Source organism: Ambystoma mexicanum, chromosome 7p (assembly GCF_040938575.1).
Source record: "Ambystoma mexicanum isolate Mex_15411 chromosome 7p, UKY_AmexF1_1, whole genome shotgun sequence".
Lineage (NCBI taxonomy): Eukaryota > Metazoa > Chordata > Amphibia > Caudata > Ambystomatidae > Ambystoma > Ambystoma mexicanum.
In genome coordinates, this window is record NC_090939.1 from 226,157,840 (window position 1) to 226,175,301 (window position 17,462).

General features: G+C 49.2%; 1 protein-coding gene across 1 annotated transcript in view; it reads right to left on the reverse strand.

The window, feature by feature from the left end:
- SIM2 (SIM bHLH transcription factor 2) overlaps window positions 1-12,283 on the reverse strand; it is a 465,003-nt gene extending 452,720 nt beyond the window's left edge. Inside the window, exon 1 of the mRNA XM_069636111.1 lies at window positions 10,706-12,283. Coding sequence (XP_069492212.1) covers window positions 10,706-10,880 — 175 coding nt within the window. The 5' untranslated portion in view covers window positions 10,881-12,283. The remainder of the gene's footprint in view (window positions 1-10,705) is intronic.
- Window positions 12,284-17,462: the final 5,179 nt, after the last annotated feature.

Consider the following 17,462-nt stretch of genomic DNA (forward strand, 5'->3'; position numbering starts at 1 on the left):
AGGGGAAAGTAATCACGTATGTGGGGGAGGACGGGGTGCTATTTAAGAGGCTGGAGAACATTAACCAGCATTAATGCCGCGTCTGTCATCGCGCTAAGGGGGTTATTACTGAAGGAGGCCCGGGCTCGCCCCCCGAAGGAGCCCGCCTGGAAGCGAGCTGAGCGGGCCGGGGGGAAAAACACGTGCTCACACAGACTTCTAGCGTGCACCCTTCCAGAAATACCGCCTTCTTAACAATGTGCATTTCAGTTGCAGTATGACAGGAAATTTTTTTTTCTGGTTGTGTGTCTTTTGATACTGTCCCGTTTACTTGGATTTTTCTCGACAGCCTCTGACACCTGCCGGCCCCCCTTTCCTCTTACCCACACCCGCCCCTTCGGGTCATTCTTTTCATTTCAAACATTATATCCACGACCACCCCCCCCCCCCCAGAACCCACGCCCCTCTCAATTTTCTTTCTCTGTAACCGAGCAACCAATTTTTAAAAAATGGTTTGTTCCATTATTTTTCACGGGTGCGACCCCCTGACACGCTGACCCATTAATCCCATTCTGTTACAGTTGCTGGTGTCAAACTTCTTTCAACATCTAACGTAGGTTACACACACGCGTGTTTTCAAAATGAGATCTTTCAAGCTTGTTTTATTGTATGGCTTAGCCCCGGATACTAGCAGGGGTACGTTGTGGCCCTGCACATGTGCACGTGAGCATTGCGCACTCCCACGAGCATTCACCCCAAAGAACATGCACGAGAGTACCCCTGAAAACACCCCGATTCTCACAGCACCACCGCCGTTCTGGAGTGAAATCGTCTGGCCCGGTCCGGGGGTGGGGCGGTCGCGGGCGGGGCTGCCAGGGCATATTATGTTCTCTAAGGAAAAAATATCGGCCTAATCTAAACGTTTAATTAAACCCCCCAGGACCAAGTGGCATCAGTATTTCCTATGCTAAAAAATGCCTTAGCATAGTGCAAAGTTTGCACCCCATACATGTTAGCAAAGGCACAGCTGGGAGCAACGGAAATCCGCAAGCCACGTTGCATGGCCTCGTGCACGTGGAGCCCCAGGTGTTACTAATATTAACCCTAATGACCACAAATAATGCGTGAGTCTGGACACGCGCTCAATGTAGTTCAATGCAACACGCGGTTGCAGCCACATGGTGCAGGCAGAGTGTTTCAACTCCACTGCGCCTCTAGGGCTATACGCAAGTTTGGGGCCCCCGGAATGCGGGCTCGCCCTCTGCGCTTGGTCTGAGGATCAGCGAATCCCACCCCGCCCACTCCGCGGGTGCTGAGGGGCCCAAGAGGGCAGCCCGCACCAGCATCGGGTATCGCTCCGCAGGCCGGACAGTCTGAATACACCCGCACCCCATGGAGGGCCGGCCTCCCAGGGAGCGTTCGAGAAGCCCTCCACAAAGCACCCCAACGCCTCCCCAGTGTTCCCATGCGCAGGGCTCTCGCCCCGGCCCCAGCGCGGAGGGCGCCGGCGGTGCTGCTCCACAGGCCGCTTCCCATTGGAATATGCACTGGAGGAGAGCGTACGAAACGCTAGTCCCTATGCGCTTACACTGCCTTGCCGTGGAACAGTCTCTCGCTGCACGTCTCTCGGCAGTGTGTGTGTGTGTGCGTGTGTGTGCGTGTGTGTACATATGCATGTGCACTCGGACTTCCCATTTACGTGTGTCTATTGCTCTAGTGTGCGAGTCTGCTTATATATAATGTCTGTAATATTGATATGTGCACATTTCCATACCTAGATTTATATCTTGCGTCATACTCTATCGCCATTTTAATGTGTCCGATATGGATTTGTTTAACATGTATTTTCCTAAAACAGGCTTCCCCTGCGGTTGCTTTTGATACAGTTTGTGATCCTGTGCCGTGTGTGTGTCTGTGTCAGCGCGTCCTATTTATACCTGTGTTTTTCTCTACTCTGCATAAATATACATGTCTGCACACACACACGCACGCACGCACACGTAGTGCCTTTCTGTCCTCTCTAAATGCAGACATTTACATACATTTTCATCTGTTTCTAAAATGTCTCTATCGGGGTATCAACATGTTTATCGGGTGTGATTACAATGCCTTTCTTGTACCAGTGTTTATCTGCATCTGTTGTGTTGCTGCTACGTGTGTTTCTGGAGTGTGTGTGTGTGTACTTCCTAGGTATGTGTCTGTTTCTCTACCCTGCAGATTCTATGCTGATCTAGTGCTTTCCCACACACACACCCTCTCTCTCGCTCTGTCTCTCTCTCTCACACACTTTCTGTTCTCTTTCTCTGTCTCTTTTTGTGTGAGTGAAAGTCGCGCGCTCAGGTGCGCATTTGCTGGAATGACCCCAGCTGTTCCTGACAACAACGGGACCAGAGTGTAACAACACGGATATCCTAAGGAGTGGGGGCTGTGCTTGGTTATTAATGCACTCTGCATTTATGATGCCAGACACCTGCAGGTTTTAAGCTCCATCTCTAATGCCTACGAGCTCCCCTTTTTGCAAAAGGAGCAGTTAAAAAGTGATATTATGTAAGTGTATTGTCATTGTAAACTGGTTCTTTTTAAAACTGCACAGAGTTTGTTTCTAAAGGTCATGTCCAGTGTAGTGGTCATGATAAGAACGCGTCACTCATCTTACTCAGCAAAGCACATTGTCAACATGTTGAATAGTCAGACACATCATTTTCTGGGAGAAGGTTATCTATCATTCCAAGATGGCGACCTCGGTTCACTCCTGTTGTTCTCGATGGAAATACCTCTTTTAGAAAGAGGAAGGGGGCAGATACCACCAATGAGGGCTCTTGCTTTGCATACAATTAAAGAGCCCCTTAACAACATAACAATGACCACCGAGCTTTCTATTTGACACATGTCTGTGATAAAAGGGTTGCACTCTTGAATCACTAAGTACAGAACGCACACTCGGAATGGTGCTCATTTCATTTTTCACAACACTCATCCTTACATTTGCAACATAGACACATACATGCTAAGGCAGACAGCTCCGGCTTTTGCACGTGAGAGTAAAATGTTTGGGACATCAGTCGCTCTCTTTGGGTCTGAGAGCGGTCCAGTGTTCCCTTGGTCTCGGGGTGCACATGCTCAGTTCCCAATGCACAGACATGGTAAAAAAGAATGTTATGCATAGACACACACAACACATACTCACATTGGACTTCTCTACCGCCTGCAGGTGTGCATCGGCATCCCTATATATGCATCTGTTTCTACACTGTCACTATTAGTATATCAACATGTTCACACATCCACATAACTGCATCTAAATGTATTGAGCTTTATTACCGTTTCTACACTCCAAGAGAAGGTACTTTTGCATGTAAATGTGTAGGCACCTTTACTAATCATAGCTATAGAAATACATGTCAATGTTGATATCTGAATGGGCAATATCTATTTAAATATGTTCTGTACTTTCTCTCCCTCTATGTGTGTTTGTTTATCTGCACTGTATATGCCTTCACATTTTTTCTATAGTTTTGAAACTAGCTATTGCTATGATATATGACTACAATGTATGTAGGTTACACATACCCACTAACACGTGTGTCCCCTACAACCTGTATTTATGAATGTGTTTCTGTTCTTTCTACCTGTATATATTTTAAATACGTGTGTGTGTGTGTATGTGTGTGTGTGTGTGTGCTTCTGCACTGCCCATCATTACATGATTACATGTCCATGTATATGTGCCTGTATTGATCTTTACTGTTTGTGTCTGTTGAAACATATTTCTTTGTATATGTTTCTGTATTGCCTATGTATGATTTCATCTGTATGCATGTCTGTCTTCATTGTCCATAACATGCATAACATGTCTATGTATGCTTCAATACTGTTCATGATTATATCATTAGATTTCTCTCGGATTGCTTCTACATTGTTTCTGGTCATATACACACATTTATTCATAAGTGAATCTGCACTGTCTACGTCTACACATACATGTTTATGTCTGTGTAATATGTTGCCTATATAGCACTATACTTTTATGTATGTGTAGCTTCTAGCCTATATCACCTATATCTGTATGAATACATCTCTGTGTATTTGTGCTTCTGTACTGTCCACATTCTCTCTGTGGGTCACTTTATTGTCTATATTCATAAAACTACAATTTCTTGTGTGCGTATCAGCACTATATATATATATATTTATATATATATATATATTTATTTATATGTGTTTGTGAATGTGTGCCTACATTGTCTATATCTCTATAACTATATTTGCAAATATCTGTTTCAACACCATCCACATGTAAGCACATTTCTATAAATGGCCATTTGCATTGTCAATATATATATATATATATATATATATATATATATATATATATATATATATATACACACACACACACATACATGTCTATGTTCATGTGTCTGTGCAGCCCATATATTATTACATGTACATGCATGCCTAGCTGTAATATCCATATTAAAAATGTCCATGTATGTGTGTATACACTCCCTATATATAACCACATATGTATGTATGTCTACGCTGCCTGTCTGTATAACTACATGCCCATGCATGTGTTAATACAATATGTCTATTTATGTATGTCCACACTGCATATCTATATAACTACATGTTTGTGTTTATACATTAGATATAATGACATGTCTATGTATTTATGTCTGCACTGCCCATCTACATAGCTACATGTCCATGTATGTGTTTATACACTATCTATAGCTGCATGTTCGTGTATATGCACTTGTACTGTCAATGTGCATGTAATGTCATTTCTGTGTATAGTTATGTACTGACCATTTCCATATAACTGTGTTTCAAAGTATGTGTGTCTGGGGTAAATTTCTGCTATTATATTAGACCAGTTCATTGATTGTTTTGTGACTCCTGGGGGGAGGGGGTTTTTCAGCAGTATATAGTTTTGTTTGCTTTGTTGTCATTACTTTATGATGTAATTTTGTGTACATATTATTTCTATGTTGTGGTATTCTTGAAAATAAATAATTTAAAAAAAAAGTATGTGTGTCTGCATTGATATGTATGTGTATATATACTCTCTGTATATAACTTTATTTGGATATATGTGTACATTAAACTGCATTTGTGTTTGTGTGTGTGGCGTGTGTGTTCATTGTACTGTCCATATCATATCTATGTGCATCAGCGTTTTCTTTATAACCCGTGTTCTTTATAACCAAACATTCACGTATGTGTGTCTACGCTGTCTCTTTCTATATAAGTGCATTTCCATGTTTCCATGTATGTGTGTATTAATTAGCTACGTATGTATGGGATTTATCAGGAAAGCAACAGAGTGCTGTATCTGTGCGTCTATATTCATGCTTTCCGTATTCTTATAACTACTTCTCTCTGTCTGTGTTTCTATATTTTCTCTATCCTTATAACCACAGTTCAACATATGTGTATCGGCTCTCTTTCTCGCTCTCTCTGTGTGTATATATATATATATATATAATAAGTACTTTGCTGTGTGTGTGACCCTATATGACCTCTGTCTACATGACTACATTTCTACAGGATGTATTGTATGCTATGCATCGCTGTCTGGCCTGTGAAATCCACGAGTTTTATGAAGCAGCTTTTACCATATAACACAAAATGCACTGACAAAATGAAGAAAAAAAATACACCTAGTTTTTCTTTTCTTCAAATGATGGGGTACATTTTTTTGTTGTTGCAATAGTCGCATGTATTATGGAACCGCCTAATGAGGGAATGGGGTTTTACTCGGGTGACAGTGTCCAAGCACACCACTGAAACGTGTCTCTGATGAACGGCGTGCGACTGCGGGGGTGTTACTATTCCAGACACATCATAGCACTTCATAGAAAGCACAGCCTTCAACTGACTCAGGGAGGATGGGCCTGATTTACAAACGTGTTTTTCAATGGGGGTTGCCCATTGAAAAATGCTCTGCAAAACAGGCCCGATCTACCTCTGTGATTGGGAGACGCGACCAGATGCTCCTCAAGACCAGGTAAGTGTGTGGCAGTCTTCAGGCAAACAATCTTTATAATATCCCTGCCTCTTGCAGTGCACGTATCTTCAACTATACATCACATATTAAGGAAGAGAAGCATTTCACATGGCCGAATGCATGAATGTATGTAGCGAGGTGAACGTACACATAGAAAAAAACAACTCAAGTACTACTACTAAACAATTTCATTAGTAACAAAATAAGAAACAAAGGCATTCTAATGTGCTATACAAAGCATACATAATATACATCACATAAAAAAAGAATGAAAAACAGATGCACATCAGAAGCGTGCAAACTCCTAACAAAAATCAAAAATAAAATACAGTTCCACGTGGAAAGAGAGGCAAAACCCCACGCCATGTTCTTATGACTGTGTTATGGAGGGGGTGCGACACTTTCACTAGTTTGATGTAAGTGTAGGAGGTGTCTAACGTGTTTCAAATAACGTGAGTGAAACGCATAAGCATATTTATTTATTTATTTATTGTGCATGTGTGAGACGCTTATACAACATGCAAATGGTGTTTCCAAGTGCCCAACTATAGCATCAGCTAGTGAAAGTGTCGTGTCCACTCTGTAGCACAGCCATGTGAATAGGACGTGTGTTTTGACACTCTTACCACGTGGAGCTGTATTTTATGTTTAGTTTTCATTTTTGTTATGAGTTTGGACACTTCTGGTTTGTATACGTGTTCTTCATTTTTTCGTTGATGCGATATGTATTACATATCTTTGTATAGCATTTAATGATGACTTTGTTTCTCATTTTAACTAATACAATTGTTTAGTTTGAGTACTTGAGTTGTCCGGCACACTGGTTTTGACACCTTGCCTTTAAAAAAGATATATTTTACATTACGCTATGAGTAGGCATCGTCTTTACGCCTTTAAATTTGGGGGTTCCTGTTTAATTGACATGATCGTACACATAAACATATTGATTCACCAAAGCGTTTTATAATGGCACGTTCACAACTACATTCCCATTGAAAAACGTTTTGTGAATCACGTCCTTTGACAGGTGAATAAAAGACAGAAGCCGGGCGGGCAAGTAGATCGATAGATGGACAGACAGCCGATATATAGGTGGCTGGGAAGACAGCCGATATATAGGTAGATAATGTCGAGCTATATTGCGCTCAGATCAAGAAATCATTTTCAGTATTTCATACTGTATTTTTGTGATTTGAAAGCGGCACCGACATAGCGCCAAGCGTTCCTTGCATACTGCTGTTATGCAGCACGCATTTCCTGGGGGGGGCACAATTGGTTACACCGAGGGCCGAATGTACCACACAAGTCCCATACAGGGGGCAGAACTCTCCATGGAAATGAGTGGGTGGTAGGGGCATCGCGAAGCAAATCTGAGGTAACAAAAAAACACGGGCTTTATGGTGTACCCTTAATGTATTCCTTTACTGTAGCACGTGATCCATAGGGCCTGGATTATAAAAGCCCTTCAGAATGGCACAATCCCATTGCGAATGCTTTGCCCTATCAGCCTTGTAATGTCATTGCCGCTGACATGTCAGACTTGGTGACTGACTGGCTGCCTTTAGACCGGCAACACTTCGTCATTACACTCATGATGTGACTTGCAGGGCCGTAAACAATGTCCAGAGTGGCCGCATTCGGCACGCGGGCGTGAACCACGCCTTACACGCCACACACACACATGCATTACACGCAAGCACGTTTATAATGAGACATCTAAACATCCAGGCCCTTTTCCAGTTATAAAAGCGGGAATATTTTGTTTATGGATCGGTGTGTCTCTTATCTATGCCTGGCAATATCAGTGTGCACAGAGCGCGGGCGATATGTCTCCTGGCGCCTCGATAAAGTCACCCAGCCTGACGCCCGAGCCTGTCCCGGGAGGCGGCGAAAGGGAAACTCCCGGGTTCACTGTGTTTGGGGTCCCTCGTATGCGTCTGTTTGGGGGGCTGGCTGGCTTGCCGTTGCTTTCACTTTGGGTGTGAAGAGCACACATCGCCGGACAGGCTGCTCAGATCGGGCGATCCCTGCCTGGACTGGATCCCGTCATGGGACCGACTGTGAGGCTCTCGGCATGCGTGCACGCGCACCTCGCGGTCTCTGCCATTGCAGCTAACGCCAAAATGACTGAGTTTATGGTTTACAAAGTTATATCAAGAACGGGGCGCCAATTCAAATAAGCAAAGGAAAGTCCACATTATGCGCACGGCAGCCTGCAACCTCGGGTGTCCCGCATCCTCGGGTGCCCTGCATTCACGGCGGCCCGCCTGCATCCTCGTGTTCCACGCATTCAGCCCCCCCAATTCACTGGCAGGCCCAATTCATCGCACACCTTTGATCGGCAGAGATAACGAGGAGGTGGGGGGGGGGGGGTGGTGTGTGTGTGTGTGTGTGTGTATCTCTTACTATGTACAGACACGTGCAAACATGCCCTGTCTGCGTCTTTGCATCTATGCATGCGTACACGTAGTAATTCGTTTCGTATCACAAAGACTCACCGGCGGATTGAGAGAAAAGCCTGACTGGGGCTGCCCTCACCCACATCGCCCCTCTCCCCGCACACACACCAGTGAAACATGCCCGCTCCTGCGCTGTTTCCTGGCGGATAAAAGCCCCCGCTTGCCTGAACTCGAACGTAGGTACGGCGGGCACGCCCTGTCATGCTTTCCGGCAACTCCACAAGTCCTTTATCCGTGCATTTTATTAATTAAAGACGGCACGGCACTGCACTGTATGTGCATGTGCACTTGGCGACGCCGAGAACGCAGCTGCTTTTAGATATGCAAGAAGACTGGACATATATTTATTTAATAATGTGGCGTGCATTGCTGATGCCAAAATTGGTAAAGTACCCGAATACAGATGCATGTCTAAATGTGAGCTCGGGTTTACATGTGCGCGTGAACCTACATACAGGGATACATATACGAAGACTTACGTGGGTACGCCTCTTTGCACACACAAGGACACACGTACAGTGTGCACGCGAATACAACCTCACCCTGCGTTTCCCAGCCATTCGCATCCCGTATTTAATTATTTATTTGTCCTTCGATTGTCGATGTTTTCGTGGGGCAAACCGGGCCCTTCTGAAGAGCTGGGACCCAACCCCTGCCTGCACCTCCAAATCGCCCTCTCTCATCACGTCCAGTATCATTCTTCATACTGTGGCTTGTAGATTCCAGTTGCTGCCCGGCACGCAGGTGTAGCGCAAGGCGCGGAAATGCACGCGCAAATGCAGGCGGGAAAGCGGAGCGGCGCTGCCAGCGGTGCGGGGTGCGCGGCTTGTCTGTGTTTAATTTCCCGAGAGAGGACGGACCAGAAAGACGTCGATTCCCTTATTTGGCGACAAGAGAGAACGACGTCTTCGGCCCTCGGCCCTCTGTGGAGTTATTAACATTGTGTTGAATTATCATGAGTACTAATGTTATCATTTGTAAGATAAAACGATATTATTTCAATATTTGCCAGACCAGATCCCCCTGCTCCCCACACACCCATAAGTCATTGAATGCATTGTTCAGGCTGCTGGGGGGGGGGGAGTCCAATCACAAAGGGAATTAATTATTCAGATGCACCAATGTCTATAAATCTCCCGCTTTCCCTAACCGCGGGACACGCAAATAATAATAATAAAAATAAAATAATAATAATAATACTAATAATACTAATAATAATACTAATAATAATAATAAATAAAAGCATACATAAGTTTACAATATTTCCATTAGGTTCTCTCCTGATAATAAGGGCAACACCGTTATGCAGCAGGGTAAAACATTTCGAAGCGCCTATTGTAGTCCCCGCACACAGTAAGTTGTATACAGTCACAGTGGTGCGCACACAGCTCAGCAGGGTGCACACGCCCCCCCGGGGTACAGACCCAGTAGGGTACAGACAGTCCGCATCATGTTGCATGCACAGTCGCAGAGAGGGGACCCCAGAAGCTTGCCCACCGCTCCCAGCAGGTTGCACACAGCCGAAATCAGGTTGCACGTAGGTCACCACAGCAGGTTGCACACGACAGGATGCAGTCACACAGACACACACACCGCAGCGTGTTGCACACGGCGGGGTGCATGCACACAGACACACACAGCAACTCTTGCACACGACAGGATGCATGCACACAGACACACACACACTGTAGCAGGTTGCACACGACAGGATGCATGTAAACAGACGCACACACACACCGCAGCAGGTTGCACACGACGAGATGCATACACACAGACACACACAGCAACTCTTGCACACGACAGGATGCATGCACACAGACACACACACACACACACACACACACACAGACGCAGGTTGCACACGACAGGATGCATTCACACAGACACACACCGCAGCAGTTGCACACGACAGGATGCATGCCCACAGACACACACAGCAGCAGGTTGCACACGACAGGATGCATGCACACAGACACATACACACCGCAGTAGGTTGCACATGACAGGATGCATGCACACAGACACACACACCAACCGCAGCAGGTTGCACACGACAGGATGCATGCACACAGACACACACAGCAGCAGGTTGCACACGACATAATGCATGCACACAGACACACACAGCAGCAGGTTGCACACGACAGGATGCATGCACACAGCTACACACAGCAGCAGGATGTCAGCAAGTGGAACACGGCTCCCCGCGGGTGGCACTGAGATCAGGCAGCGTGCAGGGGGCACCCCCTCTTACCTTCGGGAAAGACGGCCCTCATTTTGAGGTAGCTGGTTGTCAGGCGGATGATGGACGCCTTGTCCAGCTGGGCGGTGATGGCGGCGGGCAGCGGCAGCAGCTTGGCCAGCTCATAGAACTCGCCGTTCTCCTTCTCGCGCCGGCTCTTGGCCGCGTTCTTGGACTTCTCCTTCATGGCGGGGGCGGCCCAGCTTGGGGTTTAGCGCCGAATAAATCCAACCGAGTCTGGAACTGCCCGGCCCGGGCGGCACTGGCATAATAGACCCGGGGCTGGCCAAGGGCAGGGGGAATAGGGGGATGGAGCCAGTGCCCTGCTGGGAGGTCTGTGCTGGGGCTAAAGGAGAAGGCTGTGCCGCGCCGTGCACACTGGGCCACTCGCCCCCCGGGGCAGACGAGGAGCCGCCAGCTACTCAGTGTCTGAGCAACGACGGAGGAACTGGCAAGGGCAGCACGGCAAGGCTCCTATCCCCGCAAAACAGAAGATGTCCCACCGCCCGCTCCGACAGTTTCAGAAAGATAGAGCTTCACGCTGGGAGAGGCGTCATGCGCCGACCCCCTGCAGGGCCAGGAGGAGATATGTCCACACTGAGCGCTATATCCCGCAAGCAGCTCCTTTTCTGTCAGCTAAGGGCGATATCAAGAGGAGATATGCCCACTGTGCGATACATATCCCGCAAACACCAACTCATTTCCTGCCGGGTGGAGAAGCGTCCCATGGTAGGGGAGATGTCACATAGTCAGAATGTACGGTCAGTAGCAGCGATGTCCCTCAAAAGGAGCGATATTGCCCCGAAACGTTGTGCTATGCTGTGTTGGGAGGGCAGAGGGGAATCTCAGTCACCCCTGCCTGCTGCTCGCGGGAGCAGGGGTCCGCCTTGCTCTGCTCCGGCCTCAACAGCCACCTTCTGTGCACCCCGAATGCGCCAGTGGGCTCCCTTCCAAGACGCTCCCTCGTGGATATCCCGGCCGGGGAAGAGTCACTGGGAACAAGTCCGCGTCTTCCTCACCTTGCAGAGCAGCCGCCCCAAAAATAGCCCCGCCGCCCGCCTCCCCGAACGGCCCCCACTGAGGGGGCGCTCATCCTCGTGCCATTGACCCCTCGGCCCCTGGCGGCGTAGGGCTCGACGCCCACGTGGGTCCAATAAGAGATTGATTACACAGCCCCGGCGGGCAGGGTGTGGGTGGGCACGGCCCGTGCTGGGCGGGGAGAATAGAGGTGTCGCCCGTCCTGCGCAAGTCTAAATGGAGTCCTTAGGGTGACAGCGAAGGGTGACGTCCCTTTCGGATCCAAGTGGGTGAGACCTGCGCGGCTGCTCCGGTGGCACTCCTCGAGGCAGACTGGCAAACCCTCCGCGACGTGCACGTGCTCGCAGACCAGCCAGCCTCAGACGAGGAATAACCCTTTAGCCGTGCACAGTTCACCTCCAGGGCACGCTCGGGTTTGCAGACGCACCGAGGCCTCTGACCTCACAGGCCAGGTCGCCCCTCCGCAGGCAGGCAGGCTCCGAGGCCCCAGCTCCAGCGAAGCCAGGAATCCTGGAACATGTTCTCTGTAACGATGCCAGGGCCGATCCCAATTCATCCTTAAGCTGGGCAAAGCAACTCGAGACTCAAGGATGGAGGGAGGGGGGTTAACGCATCCAGGGCGTGACGTCCGCGCGGATGCACGCGCCCCACGCAGTGCCTGACAGAAACAGGAAACCTTGCCCACAGCTTGATTCGCTGACTCTGCGTTTCCAAGTATAAACATATTTCCTAAAGTTCGGACTCCAAATCGAACATGGAATCACTGGTGTAACACAAAATGTGGGGGTCCCCTTGTGAGCCATGCTGAGCCCCACATCTAATCCACCTCCCAAGCGCTGCAGCAAAGTACATGCCATGCCGCACTCCGTGCAGGCCTGGACCACCACGTGTGCACAATGCACGTGTTGCTCATGCTACTGGAGGGGCTTGCTGCAAACTGCCCAAGGTGAAAGATGCAAGCATGTGTTTTCAACACCCCATACATCTTTCACCTGGCATCGAAACAAGGAGGCTGTGTCTGGCTCCTCAGTCCTGACACCCAAGTGCACCAGCCAACTCTGTGCATGGCCTGTATTTGTATTTGTTTTATTTGTATAGCGCAAACCAGGCCCGGAGGCTACCGGGCACGTATCTTGAGGCAGTGGTTACATATCAATATAACATTGCATAGAACATATAAATAGAACAATGTTACACACAGTAATGACACCATACGAAAAACATGTTAATGCTGGCTCTGCCCGTACATGCGAGTGTCCCCAAGTACAAACATTCTTTTGTTGTCTTTGCGCTTAATGCCAGGGCAAATCTACCGTGGCATGAAGAAAACATGTTAATGCTGCTGCACACATGCTCGCCCAACCCCCACAACACATTGTAAGAATACTCTTCATGCTGACTTGGCTCGCAACACCAGTTAAACCTGCAATGCTACAGTAAGGAACAATTTCCTTGTTTGGCTGCAGAAAGGCTTCCGTCCACGACTTGCCATGTAAGAACACTCATCGTGTTGACTTTAGCTTTAACAATAGTAAAACATGCAATGCCACAGTAAGAAAAACATTTACTTGCTGGCTACAGAGGTGCCCCCGCCCCATGTAATGTTAGATATCTTTATGGACCACGATTAATACAGGGAGTTCAGTTCCCCTCCCAATCAAAAACACCACACTGTGTAGGGTGTAATCAAAGGCCCCCAGACCAATTGAACTGAAGGGCCATGTGGAAAAGGCCTACCTGTCACTACCAAAGGAAAAGTAGCATTTTAATTGACAAAGGCAGAAGAAATTCAAATTTCCTGGCCAGGCCCCTTTATTCCGCTGTTTTCAAACACACATTTTTTTTTCTTCCTTTCTTTCACAAAACCAAGTCTTTTTGGGAATAATATCATGTATATTTTAGAGCAAACCCCCATCACATTTCTATGCAACACAGGGCCTCATTTTAACATTTCATCTTTAAAAGGCATTTTCTTGCTTGGCAAAAGCACCCTTTTACATGTGGGTTAATTTTTCTTGGATGTCACCTTACAAATGCGGGTTTTCCTTGCATCTTTATTCTGAATATTTCCCTAGCCATAGTCAATTTCTAATACACAGGAATCTGTTCAACACAAGGGTACTTTGAAACTGACACCAAGCAAAAGAAGAGAGAGAGCTTTCTGTGAAGAGTTTGGATTGTGTTAGATTGTTGCAAAAGTAAAACTCTTGCCATACAGCCCAGAGTTAATTTCTCTGCTATTTTACAGATTTTACTTGACACATACAGGCCGATTCATGGAATAAATGTGCGCCGAAAATTCCGGCGCAGAGGGGCCTATACGTGCGCTGCGCCGAAAAATAGCGAAAAGCGCAGGGAAACCAGCGCACGTCGATTCATGGAAGTCCGTGCGTAAGAAAAGCATAGGACGTGCGCTGAAAAAGTGCGCGGCGCACGCCGGCGCACAGGTCAACCAACGGCGTGCGCCACGGCCACTGCGCTATCACTCCGAGCGCAGCGCACAGCTCTAAAGTAGGCGGAACACAGGGCGGGACACTCGGAATGGGGAATAAAATGGGGCACAACACTCGGAATGGGGAAGAATGTGGGCGGCACGGGGAAGTACAGGAGGCAAGTGCGCGGAACGCCCACACGCTCTCCGGCAACACGTATTCATGGATTCGAACAGGGCAAAACAGCGCTCGATCAAACCAGCGCACAGGCTCAAAAACGTACGCCACAAGTAAGCAGGCGGTAGCGTCCCGACGCACTCAACGAAAGTGCGCCAAAACCTGCGCCAACAAATACCACCCACATACAGCAATGGGCCATACCGTGACCCCAAAGGACTAATGATGTGCAAAGGTGTACGCCATTTACACGGACACCCACTGTTCAAAAATTCGCGCGTGTGTGTACAACGGGTTGCGCGAGAAGTCACTCGCGCGATTGCCCTGGGTACGTGTATCCCGGGGTGCGGGGAAGTCCCACACGCGATTGCCCTGGCCACGTCGATACCAGGGGTGCGTGTGAAGTTCCACACGCGAAAAGCCAGGGTACGTCATTTACAGGGGTGCGCGGGAAGTTTCACACGCGAAAAGCTAGGCTACGGGAATTCCAGGGGTGCGCGTGAAATCCTACACGCGAAAAACTAGGGTACGTCATTTACAGGGGTGCGCGGGAAGTTTCACACGCGAAAAGCTAGGCTACGGGAATTCCAGAGGTGCGCGTGAAATCCTACACGCGAAAAACTAGGGTACGTCATTTACAGGGGTGCGCGGGAAGTCCCACACGCGATTACAGCAGGGTACGTGTATTTCAGGGGTGCGCGGGAAGTTCCACACGCGAATAGCCTGGCCGCATGTATTTCAGGGGTGCGCGGGAAGTTCCACACGCGAATAGCATGGGCGCGTGTATTTCAGGGGTGCGCGGGAATTTCCACACGCGAATAGGCTGGGCGCGTGTATTACAGGGGTGCGCGGGAAGTCCCACACGCGATTACAGCAGGGTACGTGTATTTCAGGGGTGCGCGGGAAGTTCCACACGCGAATAGCCTGGGCGCGTGTATTTCAGGGGTGCGCGGGAAGTTCCACACGCGAATAGCCTGGGCGCGTGTATTTCAGGGGTGCGCGGGAATTTCCACACGCGAATAGCCTGGCCGTGTGTATTTCAGGGGTGCGCGGGAAGTCCCACACGCGAATAGCCTGGGCGCGTGTATTTCAGGGGTGCGCGGGAATTTCCACACGCGAATAGGCTGGGCGCGTGTATTTCAGGGGTGCGCGGGAAGTTCCACACGCGAATAGCCTGGGCGCGTGTATTTCAGGGGTGCGCGGGAAGTTCCACACGCGAATAGCCTGGGCGCGTGTATTTCAGGGGTGCGCGGGAAGTTCCACACGCGAATAGCCTGGGCGCGTGTATTTCAGGGGTGCGCGGGAAGTTCCACACGCGAATAGGCTGGGCGCGTGTATTTCAGGGGTGCGCGGGAATTATCACACGCGATTTGGCTTGGTACGTGTATTACAGGGGTGCGTGCAAAGTTACACACGCGATTAGGCTGGGTGGGTCCTGTCACCCTCGACGGCCCCTGCAGGCAGCCCACAAAACAGGGGACTACCCTGCACACCTGCTCATGTCTCCCACCACCCCCACCCCCCCAGTCACCAGGGGTACCCTCCACCAGGCCCCCACCCATGCCTCCCACCACCCCCACCCCCCAGCAGTGCAGGGGCAGCCTCCACCAGGCCCACACTCATGTCTCCCACCACCCCCACCCCCCCAGTCACCAGGGGCACCCTCCACCAGGCCCCCACCCATGCCTCCCACCACCCCCACCCCCCCGCCACCAGGGGCACCCTCCACCAGGCCCCCACTCATGTCTCCCACCACCCCCACCCCCCACCATCCAGGGGCACCCTCCACCAGGCCCCCACCCATGCCTCCCACCACCCCCACCCCCCGCCACCAGGGGCACCCTCCACCAGGCCCCCACCCATGCCTCCCACCACCCCCACCCCCCCGCCACCAGGGGCACCCTCCACCAGGCCCCCACTCATGTCTCCCACCACCCCCACCCCCCACCATCCAGGGGCACCCTCCACCAGGCCCCCACTCATGTCACCCACCACCCCCACCCCCCCAGTCACCAGGGGCACCCTCCACCAGGCCCCCACTCATGTCTCCCACCACCCCCACCCCCCAGCACTGTGGGGAACCTGCCAGCAGGCCCCCACACATGTCCCCCTGGCCCCAGGTCCTGACGATACACAATCATGGCAGTAATGGCCAGCATACCCAGCACAAACACCCAGGCAAGGATTGCATCCACCCACATAGTGAATGCAATCACATGACACAACCCCAATGCCAAGTATGCAAAAGAACACATGTCCGTCACACACACATACACAATGGGTGCAAGTGAATGTCAAAACCCATATCATGACATGTAACAAACCAATGAGAAAATAACACAAGTGTAAGAAAATATAAAAAATGTATTAAATACCAAAAACAAGTGAATTTCTCAAACATACAACGATGTGGCTAAGTAAATAAATGGTCCATGTCCGAGAACAAAAGTGATAAACAAAAAAACAAAGGAAAAAAAAATTAAAATGAATTTGTCCAAAGCAATATCATGTAATAGGAAATTAATGAAAAACCATTACGTCATGGTGAAAACAATAAGAAATTAAAAAAATGCATCTCCCAAAAAAACAAACTATATACAGGAATGTTCCAGGGTCCATGAGCCCAACACCAAAAATGAAACCTACCACTAACTAATGAAAAATATATGTACAAAAAAGTGGCCATTGTCCGAGCGGTCCAAAATAATAAAAATAAATAAAGGAAACCTAGCACTAACTAACTAAATAACTATATACAAAGGCAGCGGGCAAGTCCTGCGGCTCACTTGGTGATGTTGCTGGCCAGGGCATCATCGAACTCCATGTCGATGTCCTGGAGGCGGGACTCTGTCCTGGCCCCGAGGTCTCGCAGGGACAACCCCATGTCCACCTCAAACTCCCTGCGAGCTTCCTCGAGGCACTCAGCCCGCCTCAATGCCCGACGCATGGAGAACTCCGCCCTGACCATGGCGAGCCGCTCCTCTTCCGCCCGCTGCCGCTCCGCACCTATCCGCTGGCCAAACTCCTCCCACACGGAACACACCACCATCCCAGGGTTGCCCTGCCCTCCGGCCGATGCCTGCCCCTCGGATCTTGATGGCCCCGAGCCATGATGCCTCCCA